Source organism: Manis javanica, chromosome 6 (genome assembly GCF_040802235.1).
Source record: "Manis javanica isolate MJ-LG chromosome 6, MJ_LKY, whole genome shotgun sequence".
Classification (NCBI taxonomy): Eukaryota; Metazoa; Chordata; class Mammalia; order Pholidota; family Manidae; genus Manis; species Manis javanica.
In genome coordinates, this window is record NC_133161.1 from 72,217,545 (window position 1) to 72,233,077 (window position 15,533).

Here is a 15,533-nt window from a genome sequence, read left to right on the forward strand (position 1 = left end):
CTTTGGTTATGTAACTGTAATCCTATTATGTTAATGTGTGTGTGTGCAATTTAGTTAGTAGTTTAAAACCTATACATGCTTAAGTTACTCTACAAGAAGATATGTCAAAGAAATAATCAATCCTCCCATGTTTTCTTCCGTCTGCTACCTCTATAGCTTTTCTTCTTCCTTCCTAATTACAACCCTTAAATAGAATTCGTGCCTCATATCGAATTTACCGAGTATCATAATTCCTCCAAGTGGTAAAGATACCTCAAGACAAATGCCGGGCATAGAAGCCACAGGGCATAAATCTGCAAAGAAGTAAAAAGCTAACCTTTTCAAATAATATGGCTTCTCTCTCACTTACCAACTTTACATCTCCCTGTATGGCCCCCGAAGATGACTGGTTAGCCAGAGACGGGTAAGATTCCTCAAGGGAGGAACAACCTAAGGCAGGCACAGTCGCAGGGGGGCCATCAGGTGAGAAATTGGGGATCAACAGTGGTGAAGCTTAGAACCTCAACCCCCCTGTTTTGAGAGAAATCTGCATCCGTGGATGTTTTAATGCCCTTGTCTAGCTTGAATTAACACATAGTCTACAGGCACACACCTGATCATCTACAATTGCTCTCTTACAACACTGAACTATGTTTCTACCTTTATCTTGCATCTACCTACCACTTCAGCATTTTATTAAAAGTAAAAATAATAATAATAATAAAGGGAGAAATGTGGGATCCACATATAAATCAAGTATAAAAATCAAACGAAAATTCATATTTGACCTGATTGTTTATAGTTCATAATGCGTGATCAAAACCAAAAGCTTCTGTGATGACTGCCCTTGTACTGTTCACCATGTAAGAACTTATTCACTATGTAAGAATTTGTTCACCATGTAAGAACTTGTTCGTTATACTTCAGAAGATTGGAGACTGATGAGAATTAGGCTTGAGATGGATTAATGATTGTGCATTGAGCGTTGACTCCCCTATACAGAATTTTATTGTTGTTAACCATTTGATCAATAAAATGAGAGATGCCCTCTCAAAAAAAAAATTATAGTTGTTTGATAAGAAAACAAATTCTAGGATCATTCAGAAAATACAGTTCTTGCAGAACAAAATCAGAAACCTTCCTGTTACTAAAAGAAAGCTAGATCCCAACACATGAATTTCTTATCTTGTGATAAGTATTAATGGGTATTATCCTTTTTTGTGCCTGTAGTTGAGAAAATGCAACATGGCTTAAAAAGACCTTTAATCAAAACTATCATACAATTGTTACTCCATCACACATAGAGTTTCCCTCTTTACTTGCTGGATTTTTCCTTCATAATGGAAAGGCCAGTCAAGGTGGTACTTTCTGGCCATACTACTTGCTTCCTAGAAACTACAGGGATTGCAAAGCCCAGAGCCTTCTTCTGATAGGTTCCTTAAGAAAATGTTAGCCACTCAGTTCTCAGCTCAGCTTAGTGCCTGAGCTGGGGCCAGCTACAGTCAGTCAGCAGCTTAAGCGGCTGACTGACACAGCAGCCTTGCTTGAAGCCTTGCTGTCTACTTCCTGATGATGGTTATACCAATCAGAGTGTCTCTGGAAGAGGGTTTGAATCTGAGAAAAAGAGCTTAGCAATAGTCTGATCCAGAAATAGAGGGACAAAGAAAAACAACAATAAGCAGTTTCATGAAGAAGCAGAAACAAATCAGCAAAGCTGATGCAGAGACAAAAAAGTGAGCCTCCATAATGTCACATCATGGAGGAGGACAACAGGTGGGTATTTCTCTAGAAGCAGTTATCAGAGTTGAGATGGCAGAACAAGTAAAGCTCCTACTGGAGTCTGATGGACATTCAGGCTTTGTGAGGCCTGCCTGTGCAGCTACTTAGACTGTCAACCTGATATTCCTTAGTTCCCTGAGCAATTTCAGCAAAGACCATTGTTAATGTAGGAAACCTGACCCTGTCTCCTTCCCCTGAAAGATCCCAAGGGCCACTTTCTTGTGGCCCCTCCCATTCCCACGGCATAGCATCTTCCGTTCATTCCCAATTATCATACCGGCCCCTCTCACTTTGCCACCTGTCTCTTTCTTCATTTGAGTATTTTTCATCCTCAAACATTGCAAGCTTCTCTTAAGTGGTTATAATCTAGAATTGAAAATTATTTTTACTAATTGAATTCAGTTTAATTTTCCTGATTCCTCTTTTAAAAGGCAGGTGGGAAGGACACTCTTCAAGAGCACTGTCCGGTAGATGTTCTCAGATGTTGGAAAAGTTTTTTATCTGCCTGTACAATAGGGTGGCCACGAGTAACATGTGGCTAATGAGCTCTTAAAATGTGGTACTGCTACAGAAACAAAACTGTAAATTAATTTAATTTTAATTAATTAAAAATTAAAGTATCCACCTGTTGCTAGGGGGTACCTTGTTAGACTGTACAACTCTATACTATTCTTTCTTAAAAAAGGGGGAAGGAAAGGGATTTTTCTAGTGTCTTTATCCAGTCCTGACCCAAATAAGTTGATTGTTTTACTTCATAAGTATATAATTCTTGAATATTTACTGAAGATTTCATAATATGTGTTTCAAAGGCTACCTGCCTCAATATCCTTTGGTGTACTTTAAAATGCAGATTCATGGACCTCAGGACCTGGATTTTTAAAAACTCCCCAGGGTTTTGGCTCCCAGAGTGTGTGAACATCAAATAGTGGGGCCAGAGAATCTTAAGCACCAATGCATTGGATTCTGTCTGCAGTTTGATTTTAAAAAAAATATTTATCTTATTGAATTAAAATTCTTGAGCAATTTATGCGTTCTAGTCTGTTTACCTGGCAGCCTACTTTTAGGAAATAATTGCTTGATGACTGAGTCAAGCGGAGAGAGTCTAACACCTTTTTTCATTGTCATATAATATACTTAATGTTGATTAGTAAAGATAATATGCTATAAGACAAGGAGAGGGACACCAAAATATGCATGCACTTAATGTCTTATACTTGAATCAAAATTTTTTCATGCAACAGATATTTGTATATTTATTATGGATTTAACAGGGTCTGAAGGCTAAATGATTCACTGAATAGAAATGTTCCATAATGAGCACATACAACTTCAGAAAAATTATAAAACATCTGTTTAAAAGATTAGAGAACATTCTCATCTCTTGTATTCAGCAAAAGGAGAAGTAGACAGAGTGACCAAGTACTTCCTGTCTCCATTGAGAATGACTGGAAAATTAAACTCAGCATAGGGGTGTGTTTGGTATCACTGTCCACAAAATATAAGTGGTATTAATGGATGTGGTATTTAACAGAGCTTCTGGTATCAGGGAAAACTCCTATGCACAGTTAAGGATCTCAGGCTTTAGAAGGGTCTTACCCTTCAATGCTGATAAAAAGAGTGGTAACAATATGAAATTTTTAGTCTGTTAACATCTTTAGAGGAAAAATGTAGGAAGCAGTATTTTGATCATCCAGTGGCACCCATCCCATTTCTGAGTTAGATGCATGTGGTTTTCTTTTCATTTAATTTGGTTACAAGACTCTGAAACAAAATTGCTTTCTGCTGCAAAGAAAAATGCTTCTCATTAGCTTTTTGACTAAGGCCAGTTTATGCAAATCCAGTATTATTAAATAAATAATTGAAATGATCTTAGAGTGCAAGTTTAGAAATAATTTGGCATTGAGATACAGGAGAAAAATTAGGACTTGAAACACTCCTGTCTACTCAGTCCTCCAGCTTTCAAAAACAAGTGATACAATGCATTTTCCACAGTTACCTCTGTGTAACTCCCCACAGAGAGCTGGGTGAAATGCTCAATTAGTCTTAGCTTCTTTGAGCCCTGAACCTCTTTCTCCTATCTCTACTTCCCAATCTCTCGGGCTTTAAAAAAAATCGGGACATTTGAAGAAAATTTAAGATCACTGCCCGCTCTAAATACTTAACTCAACAACAGCAAAATAAAAATCTAGGAAATGACATGATTTTCTGTATGAATATCTTTTCTTATGTAAACTTTTGCTCTATAATATAGGCACTGATATTCAGCTATTGTCAGAATAAGTTCCATCACACAGGATGTATTTAGATCAATATATAGGCTATAATATTTGATCTCTAAGATGGCCCCATTTGATTGAAATTAAAACCCCACAAAAAATGAGAAATGATTTCTTTTTTGTCTGACTGACAGAAAACTCTTAGAATACAGCCTCCCTGAAACTTTTCTGAGAAAAGAAAAATTTAGATGTTTCCTTAATATAATGCTGAATCAGGCTGAGATATTTGAATTTGGATGAAAGCAACAAAACATTAATAATATTAAAGCTTTAAAAGTTGATGTGAAAAAGATAAAACTCATAGAGGACATATTTGTATTAATATCAAATAATTCCAGAGGAAGAGTTCCCACTGTGCAGAAATGATCTTAATCTACTTTAAAAAATATACTGCAAAGAAAATACATTTTTGTAAAGGCTTTCAAATGCTGATGATTGCATTTCTGAGCACCTCTTTAAAATCTGTTTTCAATTAGCAATTTTTGAGATATTATGGGCAATGTTTCTGTCCAGTGAGCTTGATTTGATTTTACAAGGAGAAGCTGAGCGCAAACATGTACTAACAGCTTTGACTGGCCAGTCTCAGGTCAGAGGGATCTCAAAAGAGCACAGAAGAAAGGATACACAGCCCTAATATTGAAATTCAAGCTTGCTTGGGAGGGAAGAAATAAAGACAGCAGAATAGGAAGGCAAGATGGAAACCTTCTCTCAAAAACACATAAAAGAGGAAAATACAGCATATGTAACTATACCTGAAAATGACCTGAAGACTGCAGAACAGAACCCCTACATCTGAGGAAGAAGACAGGACCACACAGAAAAGGGAGAGGCAGCAAAGCCGAGATGGAGTGGGACCCAAGCCCTCCCCCAATCCCACCTACAGGTGGAAGAAAGAGGAACGGAGTGGGGAAAGGGCAAAAGCCCAGGAGTGCTGCACACCTGGCCCTGGAGATCTATTCTGGGAGCATGAGCCCACATTACATTACGTTCTGGTGCTTATCAGGGCTGGACACTGGGGGCAAGCGGAATACTCTGCGAGGCTGAGACTCCAGCAGTGTGGAGGGCAGACGTGATCTTCCAGTCCTGAGACCCAAAGCAGAAGCAGTAGTTTGAAAGATTTGCCAGCAGTGGGAGGGTACGAGATGGGATGAGGGTTGGCCGCAACTCTCTCCTAAAAAGAAAGGGCAGGTGGAGGATACCTTCCACAGCCCTTCCTTGGCCCAACATATCGAAAACTCATGGGAGCTCCAGACACTCCATCCCCCTTGCTGACAATGCAGCCCTGAGGCACCTTCCTGTGCATTGCCGGGAACCAACCCACTTGGCCTAGCAGCAGCACACTTGCTTCCTGACAGGCAGAGAGAGTCTCTCCCAGCTTGCTTGGCTCCATTTCAACCGAACCAGAGAAGTGCCCAGAGGAGCCAGTCTCAAGAGCTCCTTCTTCCCTGTGGGTGTTTAAACCCAGTGCTGTGCGTCTGGCCAGGGCACGTCAGTCTGCCACCCTGTTTACCCTGATGACCCACCATTGCTGCAGGCCAGACAGAGGGCAGCCCCACCCACACCGAACTCAATAGAGATTCCTGAGCTGATCATACAGGCAGCAGTTCAAGCAAATTTCCTACCCAGATTTGGGCCACTACCGAAGCCAGACAGAAGGGCAGCCCCACCCACAGCATACCAACAGCTGGGGCACCCACCAAATAGAACCAGGCACTAGAGAGTAAAGAATCTTGAGCTTTTGGGATGCCTTATTCATAAAGCTATTATATTTTAGACTAGATAGCACAGCAGAGCCATCTAATGCAAAGGAAGAAACACAGAATCCTTGACAAAATGAGCAGGCAGAGGAGTTTGATCCAAACAAAACTACAAGACAGAACCCCAGAAAGATAGCTAAATGAAACAGAGATCAACAATGTTCTTGATAAAGATTTCAAAATAAAAATCATAAACATGTTCACAGATTTACAGAAGTATTCAAGATCTCAGGGAGGACTTCAATGAAGAGATAGAAAATCTGAAAAAGAGACACTCAGAGCTGAAGAATATAGCATCTGAAATGAAACACAATGGATGGATTTCAAAGTAGATTAGATCATGTAGAGATAGTAGACAATAGGTAAACAAAGAAGCTAAGGAATAGAGAGAAAAAAGGATTGCTAGGAATGAAAGAATGACAAGAGAGCTATGTGACCAATTCAAATAAAACAATATTGATATAATAGGGGTACCAGAAGTAGAAGAGAAAGACAAAGGGATACAAAATCTCTTTAAGAAAATAATTGTTGAAAACTTCCCCAGTCTGGGGAATGAAATAGACACTCAGGTCATGGAAGCACAGAGATCCCCTAACAAAAGGAGCCCAAGGAAGACAACACCAAGACATATAATAATTAAACTGGCAAAGATCAAGGATAAGTAGAGTGTGTTAAAAGCAGCCAGAGAGAGAAAAAAGATTACTTATAAAGGAAATCCCATCAGGCTATCAGTAGATTTATCAACAGAAATTCTACTGGCCAGAAGGGAGGAGCATGATATATTTAATGAACTGGAACAGAAGGACCTCCAACCAAGAATCCTCTTCCAGGCAAGATTATCATTTAAATTTGAAGCAGGTATTAAATAATTTCCAGATAAACAAAAGTTGAAGGAATTCACCACCACTAAGCCAGTCTTACACAATATGTTAAAGGGATTGCTGTATACGGAAATGACCCTAAGGCTAAACAATTTTTACCAGTGAAAATAAACCCACAGTAGTGGTAGTAGACCAACTAACAATCACGAAAATATGAAATTAAACAAAACAAAAGAAGCAAAATCAACTATACACAAAATCAGTCAAAGGATACACAAAAAGTGCAGATTATGACATATAATACAAAAAAATGTGGAGGAGGAAGAAGAGGAAAAAAATAAGTGCTTTTAGATTGTGACTGAAATATAGCAACACTTAAATCAGCAATTTAAGATAGATTATTATATAGTAGGAAAGTTACTCTTGAATCTTTGGTAACCACAAAAATAAAGCCTACAATAAATAAACACACAGAAAAATAAATTAATTAAAAAAAGAGAGAAATCCAATTACAACACTAAAGAAAACCATCAATAACAAGAGAAGAATATGACAGAGGAAGAAAGGAACAGAGAGGAGATATAAAAAACAGCCAGGAAATAATTAATAAAATGGCAGTAAGTACATATCTATCAATAATCACCTTAAATATAAATGGACTACATGCACCAATCAAAAGACATAGAGTGGCAGAATTGATAAGGAAACAAGACCCATCTATCTGCTGCCTACACAGACTCATTTCAGACAGAAAGAAATACACAGACAAAAAGTAAAGGGATGGAAAAAGATATTACATGCTAAAAATGGGGAGAAAAAAGCAGGAGTGGAAGTACTTATATCAGACAAAATTGATTTCAAAACAAAGAAAGTAACAAGAGACAAAGAAGGACATCACATAAAGATAAAGGGGTAAGTCCAAAAAGAGGATACAACCATTACAAATATCTATGAACCGAACATGGGAGGACCTACATATGTAAAACAAGTAATAACAGATTTAAAGGGGGAAATAGAATATAATGCATTCATTTTAGGATACTTTAACACACTACATACTCCAAAGAACAGATCAACAAGACAGAAAATAAGTAAGGAGGCAGAGGCAGTGAACAACACATTAGAGCAGATGGACCTAACAGACATCTACAGAACTCTATACCAAAAGCAGCAGAACACATATTCTTCTCAAGTGCACATGGAATGTTCTCCAGAACAGATCACATACTAGGCCACAAGAAGAGCCTCAATAATTCAAAAAGATTGAAATTGTATTAAGCAGCTTCTCAGACAACAACAGCATGAAACTAGAATTAAATTACACAAAGAAAACAAAGAGACTTACAAACACATGGAGGCTAAACAACATGCTTCTTAATGGATCAATGAATAAATTGTAATAGAAACAGAACAATACATGGAGACAAATGAAAACAAAAACATAATAGTCGAAAATCTGTGGAATGCAGCAAAGGCAATTCTAAGAGGAAAGTATATAGCAATACAGGCTTACCTCAAGAGACAAGAATAATTCCAAATAAATAGTCTAAAATCACAATTAAAGAAAATAGAAAAAAAAAACAAAACCCAGAGTCAGTAGAAGGAGGGACATAATAAAGATCAGGGCAGAAATAAATAAAATTGAGAAGACCAGAATAGAAAAAAAATCAGTGAAACCAGGAGCTGGTTCTTTGAGAAAATAAACACTATAGATAAACCCCTAGCCAGACTTCTCAAGCATAAAGGGGGCGTATATACATAAACAGGATCAGAAATGAAGACGGAATAATCACAATGGATACTACAGAAATATAAAGAATTATTAGAGGATACTATAATAAATTATATGCCAATAATAGAAGAAATGGATAACTTCTCAGGAAAATATAACCTTCCAAGTCTGACCCAGGAAGAAACAGAAAATCTGAGCACACCAAAAACCAGCAATGAAATTGAATTGGTAATGAAAAAACTCCCCCAAACCAAAACTACCAGTCCAGACAGCTTCACAGCTGAATTCTACCAAACATTTAAAGAAGAACCAATTTACATCCTTCTTAAAGTTTTCAAAAAAGTAGAAGAGGAGGGAATACTTCCAAACTCATTCTATGAGGCCAGCATCATTCTAATACCAAAACCAGACAGACACCACAAAAGCAGAAAATTACAGACCAATATCCCTTAATGAGCATAGATGCCAAAGTCCTCAAAAAAATGTCAGCAAACTGAATTCAAAAATACATCAAAAAGATCATCCATCATGACCAAGTGGGATTTATTCCAGGGATGCAAGGATGGCACAGTATTTGTAAAACAATCAATATCATATACCACATTAAGAAAAAGAAGGATAAAAACCACATGATCAACTGTTGCTGAAAAAGCATTTGACAAAATTCAACATACATTCATGATAAAAACTCAACAAAATGTGTACACAGGGTATATACCTCAACATAATAAAGCCCATACACGACCAACCCACAATCAATATCATACTTAATAACAAAAAGATGAAAGTGTTTCTTCTAAAACTGGGAACAAGACAATAATGCCCACTCTCCCCACTTTTATTCAGCATAGTACTGGAGGTCCTAGTCATGGCAATCAGACAACACAAAGAGATAAAAGGCATCCAGATTGGTAAGGAAGAAGTTAAACTCTCACTGTTTGCAGATGACATGATATTATATGTAGAAAACCCTAAAGGATCCATTAAAAAGCTACTAGAACTAATAACTGAATCAGCAACATTGCATGTGCCAAATTAATACACAGAAATCTGTCTCATTCCTATATACTAACAATGAACTAGCAGAAAGAGAAATTAGGGAAACAAGTCCATTTACAACTGCATCAAAAGGAATAAAATACCTAGGAATAAACCTAACCAAGGAGGTGAAAGACCTGTACTCTGAAAACTACAAGACGCTCTTGAGGAAAATTAAAGAAGACACCAAAAAAAGGAAATATATCCTGTGCTCATGGATAGGAAGAATTAATGTCAAGATGGCCATCCTGCCCAATGCAATTTATAGATTCAATGCAATCCTTACCAAAACACAAACATTTTTCAATGAAGTAGAACAAATAGTTCTAAAATTCATATGAAACCACAAAAGACCCCGAATAGCCAAAGAAATCCTGAGAAAGAAGAACAAAGCTGGGGGTATTATGCTCCCTGACTTCAAGCTCTATTACAAAGCCACAGTAATCAAAACAATTTAGTGTTGGCACAAGGAACAGACCCATAGTCCAGTGAAATAGAATAGAGAGCCCAAATATAAACCCATGCATATATGGTCAATTAACACATGATAAATGAGACATGAATATGCAATGGGGAAAAGACAGACTCTTCAATAACTGGCATTGGCAAAACTGGACAGTTACATGTAAGAGAATGAAACTGGATTATTGTCTAACTTCATATACAAAAATTAAACTGAAAATGGATCAAAGACCTGAATGTAAGTCATGAAACCATAAAACTCTTAGAAGAAAACATAGGCAAAAATCTCTTGAATATAAGCCTGAGCAATTTTTTCCTGGACACATCTCCTTGGGCAAGGGCAAAAATATAAAAAATGAACAAGTGGGACTATATCAAACTAAAAAGCTTTTGTACAGCAAAGGACACCATCAGCAGAATAATAAGGCATCCTACTGTATAGGAGAATATATTCTTAAATGATTTATTCAATAACGGGTTAATATCCAAAACATGTAAAGAACTCACATGCCTCAACACCTAAAAGGCAAATAGCGTGGTTAAAAAACACTGAGAAGTGACTAGTGGTTATGAAAGTGGAGGAGAGAGGGTGGGGGCGGGGAGAAGAGAGAGGTGATTGTAGAACCACTGTGAAGGGAGGAGGATATGAAGAGACACTTGTCTAGAGAAGAAATTCAGATGGCCAACAGGCACATGAAAAGATGCTCCACATTGCTAATTATCAGGGAAATGTATATTAAAACCACAATGAGATATCCCCTCACATCAGTTAGAATGGCCAACATCCGAAAGACAAGAAACAACATCTGAAAGACAAGAAATGCTGGTGAGGATGTAGAGAAAGGGGAGCCCTCCTACACAGCTGGTGGGACTGTAAATTGGAGCAACTATTGTGGAAAGCAGTATGGAGGTTCCTCAAAAAACTAAAAATAGAAATACCATTTGACCCATTAATTCCTCTCCTAGGAATTTACTCAAAGAAAACAAAATTCTGATTCAAAAAGATATATGCACCCCTGTGTTGACTGCTGTACTGTTTGTAATAGCCAAGATTTGGAAGCTACCTAAGTGTCCACCAGGAGATGAATGGATAAAGAAGATGTGGTACATATACACAATGGAATATTATTCAGCCATAAGAAAAAAATAAATTCTACCATTTGCAGCAACAAGGATGGAGCCAGAGGGTATGTATTATGCTCAGTGAAATAAGCCAGGCAGAGACAGACAAATACCATATCGTTTCACTTATTTGTGGAGTATAACAACAAAGCAAAACAGAAGAAACAGAACAGCATTAGACTCATAAACACTGAGAAGTGACTAGTGGTTACGAAAGTGGAGGAGAGAGGGTGGGGGCGGGGAGAAGAGAGAGGTGATTGTAGAACTACTGTGATTTATATTCGATTAAAACAAAAAAAATTCAAGCTTGCTTGTGTGCAGGTGTGTATGAGGCCACAGCACAAATAAAGCTCATTTTTTATTTTGTTTTACTGAATTTGCCAAAGGATTTATAAAGCTAGGGGACCTCATTATGGCAATGCAGATTAAATACTTTAAATAGCCTATGCTGCAGCCATCATGAATAAAACTTCTTAGAACCAGGAAGTAAATGGCCAAAAACTCAGCTGGACTTTATATCCGACCAACTGAAATTCAGAATGCTACTGGGTGAGTAAAGTGTGTGTGTACATAACTTTTTATCCAAATAGTAACATTTCCTGACTGGCATTAATGCACCATCTTTTATCTGGGAATCTTTTATCTCTAATCATTGATAAATCACCAGCATACTCCTGAGAGGCCAGAATCAGAATCAGCCCCCATATTGAGCATATGCAAAAGCCACATCCAAAAATAGCTCAAGGTATTGGCAAATCACCCACAAGATAATATGGACAGTTTAATCTGCTCTCTTGGCCAGGCTGACGATTCAGCTTGTTAGCATTTCAAATTAAGAGAGAGAGAAAGTAGGGAGAGCCCCAGCAATACCATCTATATCCTTTGGTTCACTGGAACATTTAATTACTGACCATCCTCATGAGCAAGCAACAAATATGGGCTAGCAAATAAAAGCCTCCCCACAAAAAAGTCTGTTCTCTGTTTGCTTCAGAGTTGAGTTACGTTAAACAAAAAGATAAAAATGGACAGAATTCCAAAAACCCAGACATTTCCATCAGGCAATGAAGACAGAGCCTTTTCAGAAGTCACTGTCTTAGGCTTGTTTCTGCAAAGCAGGTCTGGTGACTGGGACAGGCTGACAAGCCTTAGAGATTGCCTTGATTAGGTTATGCTACCTGGCTACAGAACCCTGGAGGTCACAGAAAGGAACAGGAACACAAAGAGAAGCTTTCCCAAGATAAGGTCTGTACTAGGGGCCAGGGAGGGACCAGCAATGGATAAAGTGGCCCTCATCGCTGCTGAGCTAACCTAGGGAGGACATGTCTTTTACATGGGAGGTGGTTGTGATTCAGCTACATACACATGCTTCTGGCAGTATTGCCAGAGCTGCTGATTTTTGAAGAAAAGACAGACATCTAGACTTTGAAAAATCTCCCCATTTTATAATGAAAGCAACTAGTTAAAAACATTCTGTGGGTCAAACAAAGAAGATCTGTGGCTTAGATACAGTCTAAGGTTCATCCTTCTCTAACCTCAGGGAAGAATGTGTGCGTAGTTAAAACGATTTGCTTATGGGTGAAATGGTTCGCTTATGACTACATAAAGAAAATACAATTTTGGTTACTTGGAAATTCTGTAGGTATCTGAAGATATGGAAATAACCGAGTGTCCAGTGCCTCAGCAGCATCTATGATGACTGCTATAAGTAACACACAGATTTATAAGATGGTGAGGGGAAAAATGAATTTGAAAAAGTCAATTTACAAGATCTATTGAATGTCTATGTGGGGTGACTTTCCAAGTAAAGCAGGTCCTCTTACCTGTGTGCTCTTGGGAATGTTGTGCTCATCAGTGCTTGCTGTTTGATAGACCTTTGCCATAACTATTGTTTTTCCCAAAGGCCCGCACGCTTTCTCCAGCTTCTGGCTGCAATCTCACATTTGGAACAGTAAAAATAGAAGACACTGCAAACAGAATGAAATGTTTTCATTTACATATATACAGATATACTTATCATCTCTTTTAAAAAGTGGAGACTGAGATGCAATTCTGGATGTCCAGCATGTGGAACATCATAGTATGTGTTGGTCTTGGAAATGTCAAGTGGGTATAGCCACTGACACATTCACACACACAAGACAGGATAGTCTGCCTCCCCCTTAGAACCACAGCTCAGTTGATATCTTATATTTCTCTGATCTAGAACAATTAACTTGGATTGAAAACAGTGTATTTTACCCTATCTTTCTGCCATTCTTTTACTTGTTCTTTGGAGAAATATTTATTGAGCCCTACACTATTTTAGGTATTTTGGAATCAGTGTATAAACCAGAATGAAAAATATCCCTGTTCTTATAGATTCCATTTGGGGAGAGAGATGATGAAGAAATTTATTGACTTGTAGTTAGTGTTATGATGAAAAATATAGCAGGGATGAGAAATGAGCAGTGCTGGGGTGGAAGTAGGTTAGTGAAGGATTCTGTGATAAGGTATAGTTGAGCAGAGGCCCCAACATGGTGAGAGGGCAAGCCACACATATACTCTATTTAGAGGAAGAGCAAGTACAAATTGTAGGAGGGAAAAGAAACAGCAAGAGCTAATTCTAAAGAGCAAGAAGCAGGGAAAGAGAAGCAGGCAAAACAATTGGGAGGCTACTGTAAAAATACAGGTGAAAGAAGATGGTGCATGCCATGGTGAAAGAAGATGGTGGGTGAAAGAAGTGGTGGGGAAGTGAGGCCTGGTGTGAGTCTTGATGTATTTTCAAGGTCCTGCCAACAAGGCTGTGGAAAACTGGGCTTGGGTGTGACAAAAGAGGAGTCAAGGATACTTCCATCAGCAGGAAGAATGATGTAGCCATTTATTGACAAAGGGAAGACTATAGAAAGAGCGAGTCTGGAAGAAAGGATCAAGAGTTCAGTTTCGGTGCTATTACTTTTGAGATGCCTGACAGAAAGCCAAACAGAGATGTTGAGGAGTCATTTGGGTATGCAAGTCTGGAGTCAGGGAAGATGGGACTGGAGATAGAGATTTGGAAGCTGTCAGCCTATAGATGGTATTTAAATTACTAGATTGGATGAGATCATCTATGCTCTAGGGAGCAGATGCAGACAGAAATATCTGAAGATCAAGCCCCAGGGCACTAAACAGTGAGAAATCTGGCACATGAGGAGAAATCCAAGGATTCTGAAAAGGAGAGTTTAGGGAGGCAAAAGGAAAAGCCTGGGAGAGCCAAGTGAAGGAAGTGTTATTGGAGGAAATGGTGGGCGATAGTGTTGAATTCTGCTGATGGGTCCAGATGAGGGCTAGGGAAAGACCAAGGGATAGAGGCTTTAAACCTAGCAGTTCTGGGGTCTTGGGCACAAAAGGATTCATGAGAGAATGATACCTAGGAACTAGAGGCAGCAAATGTATTGGACACAAGTGTGTTTGTTTCATTTTTAAAAAGATGGCATGGGGCTACATTAATGACATAACGTTGTATTGGGATGATATATAGGACATATATTGGAATAAGTGGGCAAACCTACAAACATGAGAGCTGGCATCTTTAGGGATGACTCTGTCTCTAAATGAGAAATCAGAAGCACACAGAGACTACTGCCCTTGTCCAAAGTTGCCCTGTTCGTTAACAGCGGAGCTGAAGCCAGAATCCAGGTGGTCTGATCTCCAGATCAGTGCCCTTCACATTGCACCAATTTGTTGCACTCCTTGCACTGCAGATTTGAGTTTTGTGGGTTAGCAAATGAATGTAATAAAATCAAGGACTTTGTACTATGAAGCGTATTTTGTTCATTTACTTTGACAAGGGTAGTTCAGTTCAATAATTAATGTAACTTGATAGTATACACAGGAGGATGCCCTGTGGTGTATATGGGAAAAGTAACAAATTTCTTCTAAATCAGCCCTCCATTTGCTTCCCTGCAATTAAATTTCTGTGAAGAAGTGGGGCGAGGCTGTTGGGGTTTCAGGATAAAAAGGGAATGACAGGGCACCACCAGAGGTAGCGTGCTTATACCACCAGATCCCCAGGTAACTGTAACATTATTCTTGCTTGATGAATTTATAGTTCCTGCTTTGTTAGTACACTAATACATTACTTCTAAGTTTTGGTATTATGTAAATTGGTGAGGTTTTTAAGAGACCATACAATTAAGAAAGATACTATATTGTCTTTTGTTTTTTCAAAGCAACTAAGTCTGACATCCCATACAACTTCATTTTTATACTAATCCATGGAATAACTGCAGTGCTCTGTGTAGCCAAGGTTCCAACAACACTTGATACTTTTCTCGTACAGTCTGATATATTAAAGTAGGCCAAGATGGCTTGAGCCCTTTTAACTTATTTAACTTATTTTTGTTCCAATTTTATCCTTTTAACCTGGCTTTGCTTTCTGCTTGTGTAAGTGTTTTCCTTTTCTGGACATCCTTTCAAAAATGCTATGAGCTATCTTTAAGAATGTGAGTGCTATTGACTGAATCATGGCCCTCCCAAATTCCTGTATTGAAACATTAATCCCTAATGTGATGGTATTTGGAGATGGGCCTTTGGGTAGTAACTGGAGTTA

General features: G+C 38.3%; 1 protein-coding gene across 8 annotated transcripts in view; it reads right to left on the reverse strand.

The window, feature by feature from the left end:
* Positions 1-15,533, reverse strand: part of CDK14 (cyclin dependent kinase 14) — an 835,688-nt gene that overhangs the window by 76,328 nt on the left and 743,827 nt on the right. For all 8 annotated transcript variants that reach the window (XM_073238870.1, XM_073238871.1, XM_037019857.2 and 5 more), the window contains one exon: positions 12,787-12,930. In XM_073238870.1, coding sequence (XP_073094971.1) covers positions 12,815-12,930 — 116 coding nt within the window. In that variant the 3' untranslated portion in view covers positions 12,787-12,814. The remainder of the gene's footprint in view (positions 1-12,786; positions 12,931-15,533) is intronic.